Below are 17,231 nucleotides of genomic sequence, written 5' to 3' on the forward strand. Positions count from 1 at the left end.
CGAAGGAAAGGGTATCAAAAAGTTTTTCAAAAAGGAAGAAAAAGGCATGCATCATATAATGTAGCCATGTTTGCATGACAGAATCAAGACAAAAAAAGTAAAGCAACATAATAACCAATCACACACGAGTACGAAGGTAAACAAATATCAAGAAACTGTAAGCACCTGTTAAAATAACATAGGGAGCATGAAAAATTTATCTCGGTTTCTCTGTTGAAGCTTCGCCAAATCCGATTAACTGTGGTGGCACAAATGGGACTGGCGAGGCCCAGATGGAGCAAATTCTGGGTCCTGTATCGGAAGAGGCGTGGGAAGAAGATGGAGAAGGAACGACGAAGAAGAAAGAAAGGAGCCGAAAGACCATTGGGGACGAAGCTTTTCCTATACCAGCCAGGTTGCAAGAACACCGCCCAATCCGTATTCCCGTTCGAATCTAATAATAATATGGTGATGATGATTTTTTTTTCTAAAAATAAAATAAAAGAGCTTATATTTGATATGGAAAATTTCATTAGTTTATTTAAGTTTAACTTAGTCATAACACTGTAAATCTTTTCGATTATGATCCATTACATTCTTCATTTATAAATCAATAATATTAAAAAAAGTCCTGAGATCGGGCTGTAGCCCAATGATCTCACCCCACCAGAATAACTGGCTTCTCGGATTCAATCCTCCTCTCCGCATGAGTTGTAATTAAAAAAAATATATTAAAAAAATTTTCTCAGTAATACAATAGAAAAAAAAAACAAAATTGTTTATTAAATTGGTCTAAATTGAGTTTTAGTCAATTAATTATTTGATTAAGTTGGTGTAAACCATTTAATTTTAATAGCATGTTGCCAAATATTATCGACATGATGTTAGATCTAACTAAAGTGTATTTATGAGAGTGTAGAAAATAAGTAGACTTGCTCTTTTACATTAGAAAACTTTCATTCTTCATATTGATCCAAATTTGGTCTTTAATAACAATAATAATAAATCACAACTGTTTTTTCGTTGGAATGTTGTTATGGTATCAGTCATATATAATATGACATCAAGCACTACTGATATATTGTTAAATATAGATATGTTTTGTGGAAATCAAGAACTCGGGTGAAAATCTGACCGAATATGTAAGAAAAATAATTCATTACAATCAAACTAAAATTTCCGAGTTTGGAGGATATAATGTTTAAATTCACATTTACCAACCTGACATAAAAATGCCAATTGACTAGAGCATAGTGGTTAACTAATTCCTTGTTCATTTTTTACCGACTTATTTCAATGTAATATTTTTTGAAAAAATAATAATTATGAAAAAGTTTAAATCACATGGTTATCCATGTTAATTTTTTTATTAAAATAACATTTTATCTACACATGATCAAAAGAGTGGTTAATGTATGTCATGGTTTGCTAAATCACAGAATAAAAAACAGTAGATCAAATGATCTTATAACTGATCAATTACTATTTGATTTGCATACTGACAAAGAGGTTAATTGTGCCCAAATTGAGATAAAAATTGACGAGATGCAATAGAAAACTTGAGTGTTGTTGTCATGGTATATAGTTTATTTCATGTGTGTTAATGGTGGCCTATTAATTTTCCCCCCCCCCTTTTTTTTTTGGCTCCATTGGCACATAGAAAATACAAAAAAATCGCAAACTTAGTGGTAGATTAATTGTGTAACGAGCAAATTGTTAGGATCGAGTTAGAATTTAGAGGAGGTGAATAAATATTTTAAAATTTTCTCTAAAACACTGTCAAATGATACGACCGGTCTTCGTATTGTTAGTTATATAAGACATGATTTTCTCAACAATTTAAGAAACGGTGAGACCACTAATTTGTCTGGATAACAGTCTGATGGTTCGTATGAAGATTATATAATCAAATATAGTTGATTAATAAGATAAATAATTGCGTTAAGGAAATGATACAAGTATTTGTATGGAAGTTCGAAGACTCAAGTTTCTACGTCACCCTACTTCCACTTAGGAATGATTTCACTATAAAATTTTGGTTTTATAACAATTTGTAACAACTTATTTCAATCTTAGAGTTTATCCACTATCTAATTTGAAACTCCTAGTATTCTCACAAATGGTTGAGACACGCAATCTAACAACTAATATAACACTAATGAATCCTCCGATTCAAGTTGTCGAAAAACTCTTCAAACAATTTTGCCAAGAAATGATCAAGTGATTTGACAGAAGCCCTTGATGATCTTTGAAGATCTAATGAATGTTCTTTGATGAGTGGCCTGTTGAGCAGCATATATTTGGTGAAGAATAAGAGTGCTCATAAATCTATTTAGAGAATGCTTCAAGTGTGTAAAATCTCGTAGTTATTCTCTCTCTCATCTTGGCATTCTCTATATATAGAACTTCTTGCATCTTTTCATTCAATGTTTTACTGTAGCTCAATAAATGAGCATTAATACTATAGTATTGTTGTCGCCGTCCTTGCCTGATTTATCGTACAATTTAATTAATGAACAATTTGAAATTTATCAAATCTGATAGGAAACGGCCACTTACAACAAAAAGTAACTAGCTCTGCGCATAGAGTTTTAAGGAAAACAGTATGATATACTGATATATTATTTTATCGTGCATGATTAGTCTACCAACTTTTCTGATAAAGTAGGTGAGATCCTTGTAAGATGTGAGGCTTCTATCTGAAGATAACTTTGCTCGGCTGTTTATTATTGTTCTTTGATAGAAGGAATGGTCGAGTAGTCCATGTGCCAAAGATTTGTGCACAGGAGCGGTCGAGTAGATCAAATATGGTGTTGATGATGAAGAGGTTGAACATAAAACATCTACTACTTAAAATACTGCTAAATTTTTTTTTTGTAAACTTATTTTCAAAATTTATAATTTTGCATGCATGCACTACTGCTGAAAAATACATCTCTTAAAAATAATCGTAATCAAATAACAGATAAAATACTGCAATTAAAAATTGCCAACTCGTCCCTCAAAATGCGTGTAAAAATAAACGAGTAAAAATCCTGGTAATCCTCAACATGTCAAAACAAGAGTATAAAATAATCATGTCCACTCCCATCTCATAAACGTGATGTGCGGGAAAAAATGTGGTCCTCGGGTTCGCGTGCGCACATCCAGCCTCGCCTACTCAGACTTTGGCATCTCCAGCCTCCTTATCAACATGCTCACCTGCATCATTCACACCTAGTGAGTCTAAAGACTTAACATACATGTAACGTTAATAGCAAGTACATATACATAACATGCAACAGTTAAAATTACTGTAATAAAAATACATTTAATGATCGTAAAAATCGCATGCATAATCATGACTGTCAACACATAAATATTTTCATAACATATCACATCATATCATCATTTACGTGTTCGTTTACTTAATTTGAATTTCATTCATTAGTTGTGACATTCGTATCATCGTGTCAGTCGATGGATCCATCTACGTGTAACTGTGGTACTCGACGACGGGTACATCAGCGACAGCATTACCCGTCCACTGAGCCCTGGCCTTACATATCATCGTATTAGTCACAACCAACTCTCATCCTTCAAAACATGTCATCATATTCATCACTTATAAAAATCATGTCTATACGCAAATTTTTCTTAAAATCAAGCATACAAGTATTTTTCATAATTACGTAAAAATAATGTTCATGAAAACGTAAATGTTCAAAAACATGTAAAATCGTGTTTAGGGCGCTGCCAAGACTAAAAACTCGAGCCAGGTGCAAAATGACAATTTTGTCCCTAAAAACCCTAATTTACCATTTTAACACTGGACCTCAAAATTTCGACCCGAAACTTGCCAAACCCTTAAAACACCCCAAAACATATTATAACCATTTCCTAGACATAAACTCGAGCCCGTTTCACAACTTACACGATTCGTTTTAAACTTGGACTAAGGTCCCGATTTTAACCTGAATCAACCCGAAACTCAACCAAATTTTTTCCAAACTTTTACCACACCTTAAACACATCTTAACAGCCCTTAAACCATCTGGACCAGTCCACTAAACCCTTCGAACAGACCCTACAAGATTCTGGAAAAATCGGCACTTGTACTCCTCAAATCTTAGTCGCACCAACTCGTCGTTTTGCTGACCCTAGACCTAACCCTTGAGGACCAGCCTTGGACCAGCCCTCCCTAGCCCTCTTAGGACCCTCCTGAACTGACCTAAGCTGAGCTCACAGCCCCATTCACGCCACAATACACACACACCCGAGGACACCAAAGGAACTCCACCTGCGGCACACCTCGACTCCATGACTCCAATCTGCCCTAAAGACAAGACCAGCAGCGTGCGGGCCACTCTAGGCCATGACTCAGACCCATCAAGGTCTGGTCCATGGCTTGGAACAGCCCTTCACACCGACGGCTCCAAGCAATTCCCTCGATCCAATGAACCCCCGTAGCTCACTCCTAAAATCCCGATCGGCCTGCACAAAACGTGGCCCCAACGTGATTCCAACACCATGACACCCTAGTAGTCGACTTTCACAGCCTCCTAGACCTTAGCCATAGCAGCCCCTTACAATAAAATCAAGAAAACTTGAGATGTAAGCATAAGCATGCGGGTTCATGTCAAAAACCAGATGAAATAACATGATATCATGCAAGGATTGTGCATTCTATATACATGACACACTTCACAATATATATATGGCATAAATGATGCGAGAAAGGAGATACATGACGTGTCGTAGCGAGAAAATGATCAAAAACTCGAAGAACTACGCACGGGACGTGAACCGGAGAGGCGGGGGAGAAGTTTTCTTCTTAAAAAACCTAAGGCCGAAGCTTGCTGCTGTTGGATGCTGAAAATAGAGGGAATGACTGCTGTTGGAACGTTAGGGGACGGCTGCTAAGAGGGGAGTAGGTTTAGGGTTGCTTAATGGGGTGTTTTAATTAGTTTAATTAAACACTAATGGGCCTTAATATGAAAATTAAGTGATAAAAAGGGTTTTGAGCCCATTAAGATTAAAAATAAATCCATCGAGCCCAAAAACACTCTTGAAAAATATTTCGTTTAGGTACGTTTTGAAAATATTGCCCGAACCCCCAAAAAGTCCCCCGATTCGATAAAATTTACGTACCGATTAAAAGTATGACCCGACGAGTAAAAATACCCACCAAGGCCCAATTTTCGAAAAACTCCCTTAAAACACTTCAAATTAATTAATTAAAATAAATCATTCAATAAAAATATTTTTCCTGATAATCCCCGGTCTCCGTTACTCGTTCGAGCTCGAAATGCAATTTAAAACCCTAATATATGAAACCTAAAAATAATCATGAAATAAAGTTTACTCATGCAATAACCATGCATTAAATGCATACAAATCCTTAAACACATATTTTAAATAAAACCCTAGATTGCAAGCATTCAGGTTACGTAGTTCGAATTTCTTGGACCTTATAGAACAGCTTAGCATTACATGACTGGTTAAATGGATTCTTCTGAAGCGGTCGAGTACTTGTAATATAGAGCAAATGATAGTTAGATTTAATACAATAAGTTATTGTTTGTTATCATCAAAATTAGAAGATATAACAATTTTTCCCTTTTTGGTTATTAAAAAACCTAAGCCCTAGAGATAATACACGATAAAAGAAAAACAAATTTCATTGAGATAATGAATTTCATTGTAACAAAGAATAGGAAAGTAGTAAAAACCTATTACACCTACGTATCTAAAAAAAATCTAATAAACCTCTTATACCAAGAACTTCCACGGCCTCCAGATCCACCACCTCTCTTCTGATAGTCTCTCTTCTTCTTTTTCTTCTCCTCTTCAACTACTACTCTTATTCTAGATTCGTCTAGCCTCCATCTAGCCTCTTCTTCCCTTCGCTATTCTTTTTCTCGCTTTATGGCATCACTTTTATGAAAATGATCTAGCATTTCTTGACGTTGGGTGCCAAGTAGCCTGAATACCATCACCTTCAAAATTGTTGCTTGAGTTCATAATAAAATTTATAATTTCAAAATCGGCGTTACAATTTAAATATAATTTTAAAAAATTTATTTGACAATTTAAATATCATTTTATTTTTATAAATTTATGACAAAAAGAAAGAAAAATAAAAAAAAATTATGTACTTTATTAAATTTAGAACTACATGTGACACTTATAAAACAATCGAAATACTCAAAAAATTTGAAAAACAATAAACTAATATTGGTTATTTTCTAAAAAAACAAAATTACTACAATTAACAAATTAAAAATCCAACGTGTTCCAAACAGGGTTTCCATATCAAACGATAGGGTTTAGGATTTTTAAAAATTGAGGGTAATTAAGTCATTTGTGATATATTTATCATTAAATTAAAATTATTATATTTAATAGAAGGCATATTTTATCCTTCTAAAAAATTATTTATCAAGGGCACATGATATTATCATGGGCTTTTAAAAAATATACCAAAGGTGAGATAGAGAAGATAATTTATCAATCTCTTCCTTATCTCATGTATCAAATTATATCTAAAAATATAAAATATGTTTTTTATTAGAGGTGATAATTTTAATTAAGAATAAAAAATACACTTAATTTCCCAGAGTATATATCGTTCTCTTATTGCACTTCTAACCTTGCATCTTCCCAGCGGCGGCTGGAGAAAACCCATTCGAAGAGGCGTTTGTGCGAAGATCTTCACGCACTGAGGTGAGATTTGTGACGCTATTTTGCCACTAAGAGGACTTTTGAGCAGTAGATTTGTGTGATTTTGTTTAGATGGTTCGAAATGGTAGGAATGTTGGAGCAGTGAAGGCTTGCTGCTTCTTGGCAGAAATCAACGACTTTTACTTCGGTGTTCTATATATGTGTTTTTTGAAAACGAGTTGCTCTAGTCTTCGCGATTTGACTGTGCTTGTTTTCCTAATATCCTTTTGATAGGTTTTATTATTTACTTGCAATGCAATCTTCAATCTGCAGTTTCAAACCAAGGAAGAGGGCCAGCCCGAAACCTTTGACTACCGCGTTTTCTTCGTCGACAATTCTGGGAAAAAAGGTAAGATTATGTGAAGTTTGTTGCATTGTGTTTTCCTTGATTTTAGGATGATTAATTGGTTATTAGATGATGTTGCTGAGTTTGACTGTCTGAATTTGATTGAATAGATGGATTCTTGGTGGGTTTTAATTTTGATTATGCGGTTGAATAGTGAAATTTGAACTAATTTCTGTTCTGTTGGAGCTGGGATTTGAATTTGAGACTGTTGGGAAGATTATATATTTTTAATTTAAATCTTACATTTTGTTTTTGATAAAAAAACATATCATTTTCATGTTACATAAATATTTTGCAAAAATGGAAAAAAAAAATTTGTCAATCAAAAAAGAAATAATTTGCAAAATTTTTGTAAATGCTTACACTTTGGGAAAAAATTTACCTATGATTAACGGCAAGATCAAGTCAGTAATGGAAGCAAATTGTCTGAAAATGTGTGCTATGTTCCTTCACTCTATTTGAGATTCCAGCAAATTTTTTTTTTTGAAGGAGGATTCCAGCAATTTTAGGTTAAGCGTAAAGTTCTTGCTAAAATGTGGAATAATGTATAAGCTGATGGATACCATTGTGTTTATTTTGGCGTAATCATCTGCCAATCCTTTGTTCTATTCATCTTTGGATCCTTAGTTGTTGTATTCACTCTGATTCATTTTCTCTGGTTGCAATTTATAGTCTGTGGTTAATCAGATGATTACATCTTAAAGTTTTGCACTTGTTTAACATCATTTGGAACTTATGTAATTTGGTAGTCCAGAACTGCTCCTTGTTTTGTTATGCTTCTTTTGTGTGCGTTTGGAGGTTGGGAGAGGTGTTAAATGGGTAATAGCCGATGAATCTGCTGTTATAACAATGAACATTTAAAATCTAGTGATTTTAGACACTGGCTAGTGATTTTGGTTGTTTTCATGATGGTTAATTTGCTTCCTCGGATGATTTTGCTCTATACACATCTATATTTTTGTTATCATTAGCAATACTAGCAGTTTCTTTGTTATCTGTTGGTTGTCCTTGCTCCTTATGGTCAGCCCCTTTTGTGGGACATGGGTTTGTTTTAAGCTTAATGTCTCCCCTGTTGGCTGTTATTTACCAGTGTTTTCATGGATCTCAAATGATTGGAATGCCTACTTTCGTGGTGCGATGAAATTAGCGGCAGTTTTAATTTTGAAGCTTTTTTCTTCTTACGGATTACGACTATGTGAACGCTTTGCATGAATAATACTTTTTTATGAATGTCCAAATAGAAGATTTGTTAATAAGACCGTCTTACAAAATTTTGTGTTATTTTAGATAATTAACGGCTTGATGAAATATATTTCAAGATTGTCACATTGGATTATAATGATCCTCAGTCAGAACTTTTGCCCCATATTGTTGAAAATAAGAGTTGAAATTATTGAATGTTGAAAATAAGAGTTGTAAAATACAAATCTTCAAAGCCCTTATTCGTAGAAGGTATATATGGCTGGTAGTCTTGCGTTTTTTGTTGCTGGAATATGAAATGTTTTAATTTCCGTTTCATAAAATTTCCATATGATCAAAAGTTTATTTTTTTCAGTTGTTTTGAATTTTAATTTATTTGATGATAGACCACGATTAAATAAAATTTTAAAAATCCGATATAAAAAACGGTTAGTTGGCGCGAATAATATTTTGATTTATGGTTATAAATATGTTATCAAAAAACGGTTAGTTGGCGCGCTAATTAATATCTTGATTTTTTGGTGTTCTTAAATTATTCTTAGCACTTATTTTGGGAAGGTTTTGTTTTGTTGTTTACTAATAGGTCATTAATTTGTAGCATTTGAAAAATCATAGATTCAGTTGTGTTTATTTGTATATTGCACATTTTCTCATTAAAAAAATTGTTAAATGCGCTACAAATTTACTTCTTTTTTTTTATTATATTTTTTATGTTTTTTGGTAAATAATTTTCAATCTTAAAATAAGTCGTCTAAAAATTAAGCTTCATAAAAAATCATGATTAAATTAGTCAAATCCATAAATATGGAAGCCCACAGGAAACAAAAACATTATTCCTGTTTTCACACCAAACGCGCATTTCAAATGATTTAGTTTCAACTCATGTTGTCTAATTCTTTGGAAGCTCTTCCTCAAATGCTCGATGTGGTCAACAGCTTGTTTAGACTTAAATACAATGTCATCTATATATACTTCAACATGATACCCTATCATATCATGAAAACTAGAATTCATGGCCCTTTGATAAGTGGTGCCAGCGTTTTTAAGACCGAATGGCATGACAAGTCATTCAAATATAACAGTTGCCCCTGGGCATCTAAAATCTGTCTTGGAGGTATCTGTTTCTGTGATCTTGATCTGATTATAACCATTCTTCTTCATTACAGGCACAATGTTTGCGAGCCATTCAGTATACCTGATTGGCCTTATGAACTTGGCCTTCAACAGTTTTTCGATCTCTTCCTTGACCTTCAATTCAATCACCTTCGACATACGACGAGCCGGTTGCCTGAACGGTTTGAATCCTTCTTTGATTGGTAAACGGTGTTCAACCAATCCTCTATCTAGCCCTGGCATACCATCATAATTCCATTCAAAACAATCTTTATACTCATTAAGTTCTATTGTCTTTTCTTTCGTTTTGGCGTTGTATTCGTTTAGGATACTATAATGAACGGTCAAATTTAGTGTCCATAATCGTTGTGATTCTTAGAAGTTAGGTATTTTATCGTTTTTATACTAATTGTTGCATCTTTGCACCTGACACGCCTGCAAATCGAGATATTGTTCGAACACTGTGTAATTGTAATTAGAAGTTAGAATTAAACCCATGATAAAATAAGAATAATACATCAGACTGAAATTTCCATTTTACTTTCCGAACCAAATACAACTCCAGCCTCACCTTCTCAATCGTACCCGCCGCTCACCGTTCCTTTGCCGCAGAAGTTAACTGTGAATCCTGCTGTATGTCCCAACCCCGACATCGCTTCACCAAATCAGCTTGGCTCCCACACGACCCAGCTGCTCGTACACTCGACTCGCTGTTTTGCCCGATTGAGTTCGCCGTTCGCCCCCGTGCTCAGTAGCCAATAGCCATATATCACTACATCAGCTGTATCCAGCTGCGCAGATTCTTGTGTGTATATATGAGCTAATAGAAGGTAATAACGATTTTTGAATTTAAATCACTCGTGGGTTCTAAATGAGAACTCTTTGGATATAAGTAGTTTAGTGATGTAATTGAGGTTGTTTGAAAGAAATGTTATTGTTTTAATGGGGAAGTTCGCTGCATTTCTTAGAGATAGTATCGATGGTTTTATTGGATTTATTTCCTGAGAAAAGTGGCCTGCATTTGGTTCCATGCCCTCTTAAGTTCTATTGTCTTTTCTTTTGTTTTCGCGTTGTATTCGTTTAGGAGATTATAATGAACGGTCAAATTTAGTGTCCATAATCGTTGTGATTCTTAGAAGTTAGGTATTTTATCGTTTTTATACAAATTGTTGCATCTATGCACCTGACACGCCTGCAAATCGAGATATTGTTCGAACACTGTGTAATTGTAATTGGAAGTTAAAATTAAACCCATGATAAAATAAGAATAATACATCAGACTGAAATTTCCATTTTACTTTCCAAACCAAATACAACTCCAGCCTCACCTTCTCAATCATACCCGCCGTTCACCGTTCCTTTGCCGCAGAAGTTAACTGTGAATCCTGCTGTATGTCCCAACCCCGACATCGCTTCACCAAATCAGCTTGGCTCCTACATGACCCAGCTGCTCGTACACTCGACTCGCTGTTTTGCCCGATTGAGTTCGCCGTTCGCCCCCGTGCTCTGTAGCCAATAGCCATATATCACTACATCCACTGTATCCAGCTGCGCAGATTCTTGTGTGTATATTGATATGAGCTAATAGAAGGTAATAACGATTTTTGAATTTAAATCACTCGTGGGTTCTAAATGAGAACTCTTTGGATATAAGTAGTTTAGTGCTGTAATTGAGGTTGTTTGGAAGAAATGTTATTGTTTTTAATGGGGAAGTTCGCTGCATTTCTTAGAGATAGTATTGATGGTTTTATTGGATTTATTTCCTGAGAAAAGTGGCCTGCATTTGGTTCCATGCCCTCATTAAGTTCTATTGTCTTTTCTTTTGTTTTGGCGTTGTATTCGTTTAGGAGACTATAATGAACGGTCAAATTTAGTGTCCATAATCGTTGTGATTCTTAGAAGTTGGGTATTTTATCGTTTTTATACAAATTGGTGCATCTTTGCACCTGACACGTCTGCGAATCGAGATATTGTTCGAACACTGTGTAATTGTAATTGGAAGTTAGAATTAAACCCATGATAAAATAAGAATAATACATCAGACTGAAATTTCCATTTTACTTTCCAAACGAAATACAACTCCAGCCTCGCCTTCTCAATCATACCCGCCGCCCGCCGTTCCTTTGCCCCAGAAGTTAACTGTGAATCCTGCTGTATGTCTCAATCCCGACATCGCTTCACCAAATCAGCTTGGCTCCCACACGACCCAGCTGCTCTTACACTCGACTCGCTGTTTTGCCCGATTAAGTTCACCGTTCGCCCCGGTGCTCAGTAGCCAATAGCCATATATCACTACATCCGCTGTATCCAGCTGCACAGATTCTTGTGTGTATATTGATATGAGCTATCGCATCAAATTTAGAAGGTAATAACGACTTTTGAATTTAAATCCCTCGTGGGTTCTAAATGCGAACTCTTTGGATATATTGGCCATAATTTCCTCAAATTTATATATTATCTCGCGCTGTAATCTTAGTTTCTGAAAATTTTGTTTGTTTTTGTAGGTGTAAAACAAGTTTGAGCTGAGACTGAAGCTTCAAAGCAGGGGTACGGTTCGGCTCTGATTCCTCATTAAATCATTAACTCCGCTTTTATTTCTCTAAATGTTTACTCATACGGATTTCGATATCTATGTTTCTTTCCCATACAAAATGATTCCTCAACCCATTCCACTTTTTAGTTTGTTAGGAAGGCGGGATGTTGATTCTTGACCACCATTTACCTTGTATGTAGCATGTGAGCTTGCATTCCATGCATACTCTCAGACACTTTGCATACATCTTATGTATGTTCACTTTGCTTGCCAATTATATATATTTGGATTAAGGTGCTGTCTGATTTAATTTCTCTTTTTTTTATGTGCTATGCACCTTTTCTTGTTGATATATGATTGCAATGACAATGTTTCCAAAGAATTTTGGTGGGAAATTCACCTTGTTAATTAATATGTAGAAAATATGGTGGGGAGGAACATCATTCCTTGTTAGTAGCCATAGAGTCATAGACCAATCCCTTGCATTTCACTTTTTTCCGCAGCTATCAGATGGATAAAAATTGTTGTCCACAAATTGAGCAGAATAATAAGAGTGACTTGATTCGGCCCGTCTTGAATCCAAATTATTTCTCGCTGTCATATACATGTATATGAAATTAATTAAACTGTCCATAAGCGTACTTTACAAATGTGTAGACAGGATTTGAATCGCCCTAAGGATATTTATGCAACGAGGAATTAGATAAAGAACACCTTCCAGAGTTTAAGAGTTGATGTCTCCTCGGCTAAAATAATTATTACTTATGTTTCTTGAAAATTGATATTGGCAATGCCCAAAGTACCGAAATAGCCTTAATTCTCCGTTCTCCAGTTTTCTATCCCAAATGTATTTTCTCCCTTTCCATTATTGCTTCCGCCAAGTTTCATCAAACATAAGACCTAAGAAACATATTGTGAATCAAGTTGGCAAAGGAGCGCCACCATCGTATTAATTTGTGGCTGGATTAAGAAATTGAGTTTATACTTTCCCATGAGCAAAAATTCAGATGATTGCCTATAAATGCTCTGCCTTCTTTGATTTTGATTCATTTAATTTTTTTTTTTAGATTCTTGTTGAATTTGGAGAAAAGATTATTTTATTTTTTTATTTTAAAAAAAATCAAATTGTTGTGATTGGTTGATAAACATGTCTAGGTATGAGCGTTTATTTGTTTTTTTATATTTATTAAAAATGTTCTTGTGTTTTATTTTTTATTTTGATGACTTTGGCTTCCCGTACATTTTTTTCTCAGGTCTGTTTTGTTAATTCTAGGTTATAACAAGTAAATGGTTGGAGGAAAAAATAATTGAATCATGCTACCCTCCCCATGATCTTGCAGGACGCTGCTGCTGCTATAGCGTCTGGATCTCAGAGATTTGAGATTTGGTCTGATATATTTCCTCTTCTGGTTGTTTCAACCGAAAATTCAGCCAATATTGGTAGAGGAAATTCGTTGTTACGTTGATCCATCGATATACGGGTTTATCCTCTACCGGTGTCGCCGTCGATTGTATCATGGCCCTTCACCACCTCCACACCAAGATCACAAAAAATACATTCATCTCCCATTTCTCTACCTCATTCCTCATAACCAAAATCCCCAAGAAATTCAAGAAGAAACGTAAGCAAAAGGAGAGTCCACGAACTAAACTTGTTCAAACCCAACCTAATATCCTTCCTCATTTCGAAAACATCCTTCAGAGAGACGCCCACTACAGATTCCTCACTAAAACTAAAGATTACCTCTCTAAAGAGCCCCATCATGTCCTCCTTCTAGACGAAGCAGGAAAACTCCACCAGCAGCTTGGATTCCCTCGTGGCCGCAAAGTTTTGAAGTCCATTCAGCGTCATCCTCTCATATTCGAAACCTATCGGCACACCGACAACAAAATGTGGTTTGGGTTTACAGATTTCATGGATGATTTGCTGTCTACTGAACATGATTTAGTAAATGAATTAGAGCAACAAAGGGTAGATGTTGTAAGGAAGCTACTCATGATGTCGACAAATAGGAGGATCCCTTTGAGTAAAATTTATCACAACAGGCTTTTGTTTGGCATCCCTGAAGATTTCAGGGATAGGATAGGGAAGTATTCAGACCAATTTAGGGTTTTGGTCGAGGATGATGGAAAGAGAATCCTTGAGCTATTGCGTTGGGATAATTCGTTAGCGGTGAGTTCTTTGGAAAAGAAATTTCTAGTTGATGAGGAAAAGGTTAAAAAGGCATTTAAATTTCCGATCAAACATGGAAGGGCTTTGGAGTTGGATCTTGAGACTCAGAGAAAGTTAAACATGTTAAACACATTACCTTTAGTGTCACCGTATTCTGATGGGAGTAAGTTGGATTTATGGACGCTGGAAGCAGAGAAGTATAGATTGGGAATAATTCACGAGTTTTTGAGTTTGACATTGGAGAAAAGGGCATACATACATAACATCGTGGAGTTCAAGGAGGAGCTTAATTTAACAAAACATATATATCATATGCTTCAGAAGCAGAGGCAGACCTTTTATTTGTCGGGTACTGCGATGAATTGGTGTGTGTTTTTGAAGGACGCTTACACTGATAATGGAATGCTGATCGATAAAGACCCACAGGTTTTGTTTAACGAAAAACTTTATAAATTTGCGGACATGAAAGAACTGGATGCTGGTAAAGATGTAAAAGACTGAGCTGGTCAGTGTGGATTGAATGTTGATGCAGAAACAATATCGAGAGTGTTAAGTGAGATATATTGTGATTTGGCGGCAAGAGAAAGAGGTTCAACCAAGGCCTTTTGCAAACATTTGAACAGGGTTTGTGTTACTGCAAGTTATTGGTTTGTTTTGTTCATCTTGTTTAAACGTTGCATGATTTTTGTACCGATATGATTGTGGTAACTGGGCTTAATACACTAGTCAGAAAAAAAGGTTTGAAGTTCCGATTTTTTTTTCTCTTCTTTTTTCATTTCCATCAAGCATTTGTAAGGTTCTTTAGCTGTTGCTTGAGATGTAATTTATACTTGATTTAGAATAATCTAGCCTATGTTTATGCAATTTATTCCCCTCGGGGCCAGTTTACTGCCCACCCTAGTGTTTCAACATCTTATTGTTTACTGTTCATGTAGGATTTTAAATCCTAATTTCCCTTCTGATAAACAATATGTGGTTTATGAATGACAAAGCCCATTGCAAAAAAATCTCAATCTACCTTTACTGAAACGTGAAGGTCGCTTTATTTGTGGGATACGAGGACAAATAGATATCAGTGGGAGAATTAGGGTTATCTTTTATCAAATTGATGAAGTTTGCTAATATGGTTGTCAAACTAGCAGATTGTATCCTGAATTATATAAATAGATTGTGAAGCATTTAGAAAAGTGATGAATTCTTGTTTTGGGTTAGCTGTCACAAGTTTGAGCTTTTGCTGTGTTAATTTATTGTAGACCATGTAGTACAGGTAAATTGATCAAATTGTCCAGATGCCCTGTGCAGCGGTGAATGCGTAACATGGAGTGATAGTTCAAGCTTTAGTTTCTTTTGGTTGTATGGATTGTTTACCAATCAACATCCCAGTAGTTTTGCTTAGTTTACATTGTTTCCTACTAATAAGTTGGCGATCTATTCCCTGGATTTTTGTCTGTGTTCTTACCATAATTTTTCCTTGGAAACTTTCATATGCTTGTTCAGTGCCACTCAACTAACAGTAAAACAAAAAATGAGTGGATTGATCATAAATTTAAAATGTTCTGGGAGTGTGTATTTCTAATCTTCCATTGTATCATCATATTTTATCGAAAATTATCCCTTCCACTGTAGTTTTTGCAGGATATTTTGCAAGAATGAATGAGATTGATGTTTGCTGTTCATGGCAGAGACTATGCTCTCCAGGTGCAGCACAATCCTTGGCATGTGAGGCTTGGTGATCCAAGGTCCGGTTGTCTCCTGGTGCTGCACAGCCCTTGGATATATGTTCATGCAGGGCCCGGTGATCCAAGGGTGGTTGTGTTACACCTTGTGAAGCATAGACTCTGTCGCTGACAGTTCTAGTGCAGTATCAACAGGGCAAACGCATGTGTCTGAATTTGATTCCTTTTATGCACGAACTGAAAAACTTGAAACTGCTTTGTCTAAATTATTTGGCTCTGACAAATGAAGGATGTCCCAATTTACTGAGTTAAACGATGCCATTGAAGTCATAGATGATGCTAAAAGTTGTGCAGACAGAGAATATTAATGGATTAAGGTACGGACACTTGAGCATGGCTGACATATTGTATACTAGATTACAGTATTTTCAGTTTCCTGCTAATGTTTTGGGCTGTTTATTCTGAGTTTTTGGAATGAACCTCTCCCAGGATTCGATGAACAAAACCTTGGATACCTGAGTTTAAAAAACAAATTGGGAAAAAAAAGGCTATAAATGAATTTGAACATTAGCATTCGCAAATTGATGTTTCGGATTTTAATAAATTAATTTATGTAATAAGAAAGAAGATTTTAAAATTTAATATCATCTTTCTATATGTTTGAGAAATTATGTATTATTGAAATTTGTCGATTGGGTGTGTGGTTAGAAAGATTGAATTAGTTTTTTGAGGGTGGTTTATATCTTTTGGTAAATCAACAAACACACGCATAATGTATTTGAAATAAAGAATTTGAAATGAAAATGTTTTATGAAAATTAATAGATTTGAAATGACAGAAGGTAGTTTTTCGAAATGCTTTTCAAATCTATACTTCTATGTTTATACTATCTATATCTATACTTGTATATTTACTAAATATATGAGTTATACTTGTAAATTTCCTTAAATATCCCTGCTTATCGGAGGATTTGTTTCTCGAAACTGACTGCTTGCAGAACATGCTTAAGGAATCGAAGGACATGGAGCTAGTGTTGGGGTAATCGGTTTTCTCGTGTCTAAAACGCAGTAGAAGTTTTCAAATTTTCGTTTGACATTGAAATAATGCTTTTGTACGCTCGTATGATTTGGACAAATTAAACATTCATAGGGTGTTAATGATTATATCTTTAGTTAATTAATCACTCGACATCAACTATTCCGAGGTTAGCGAAGATAGTTATTGCAGTATTCTCTACGAACGCTCTTCTCGAAATCTTCAATCTCCAATTGAGTCCATGACTGAAGCATTTGTTCCTCTTTTAAATTGCACTAGAAAATTTAAAAGAACTTTATCGTTTTTTTTAGATCAAAATTAAAAGGCGTCTCAAACCCTATGTCTTTTTGGTGTGACCGAAATTATGAGAGCTTGAGGGGAGAGCTTTTCGAAAATTATGGAGTAGTGGAGGTTAGGGTTAGTGGTCTCCTTGCTATATCTTGAGCCTTAAACCTAATTTTCTTAATTATAGGT

General features: G+C 35.1%; 1 protein-coding gene across 7 annotated transcripts; it reads left to right on the forward strand.

The window, feature by feature from the left end:
- The first annotated feature begins 6,585 nt into the window (after positions 1-6,585).
- LOC140984565 (protein WHAT'S THIS FACTOR 1 homolog, chloroplastic) lies at positions 6,586-16,960 on the forward strand. Of its 7 annotated transcripts, none has more exons than XR_012176636.1 (4): positions 6,586-6,684; positions 6,955-7,030; positions 15,729-16,099; positions 16,720-16,960. XR_012176636.1 is itself a non-coding variant. In XM_073452086.1 (4 exons), exon 4 carries the CDS (start codon positions 13,390-13,392, stop codon positions 14,545-14,547), a length of 1,158 nt encoding a protein of 385 aa, XP_073308187.1. In that variant the 5' UTR covers positions 6,586-6,684; positions 6,955-7,030; positions 11,845-11,887; positions 13,214-13,389; the 3' UTR covers positions 14,548-14,802. The 7 variants fall into 7 exon arrangements, 4 of the variants coding, with proteins under 4 accessions (XP_073308187.1, XP_073308186.1, XP_073308185.1 ...); XR_012176635.1 differs by having other exon boundaries at positions 15,673-16,099; positions 16,720-16,959; XM_073452086.1 differs by lacking the exons at positions 15,729-16,099; positions 16,720-16,960 and adding exons at positions 11,845-11,887; positions 13,214-14,802.
- Positions 16,961-17,231: the final 271 nt, after the last annotated feature.

Source organism: Primulina huaijiensis, chromosome 9, assembly GCF_012295235.1.
Source record: "Primulina huaijiensis isolate GDHJ02 chromosome 9, ASM1229523v2, whole genome shotgun sequence".
NCBI classification, from domain to species: domain Eukaryota; kingdom Viridiplantae; phylum Streptophyta; class Magnoliopsida; order Lamiales; family Gesneriaceae; genus Primulina; species Primulina huaijiensis.

Coding starts and splice junctions, on each gene's coding strand:
- LOC140984565 (XM_073452086.1), top strand. CDS start 13,390: ATGGCCCTTCACCACCTCCACACCAAGATCACAAAAAATACATTCATC.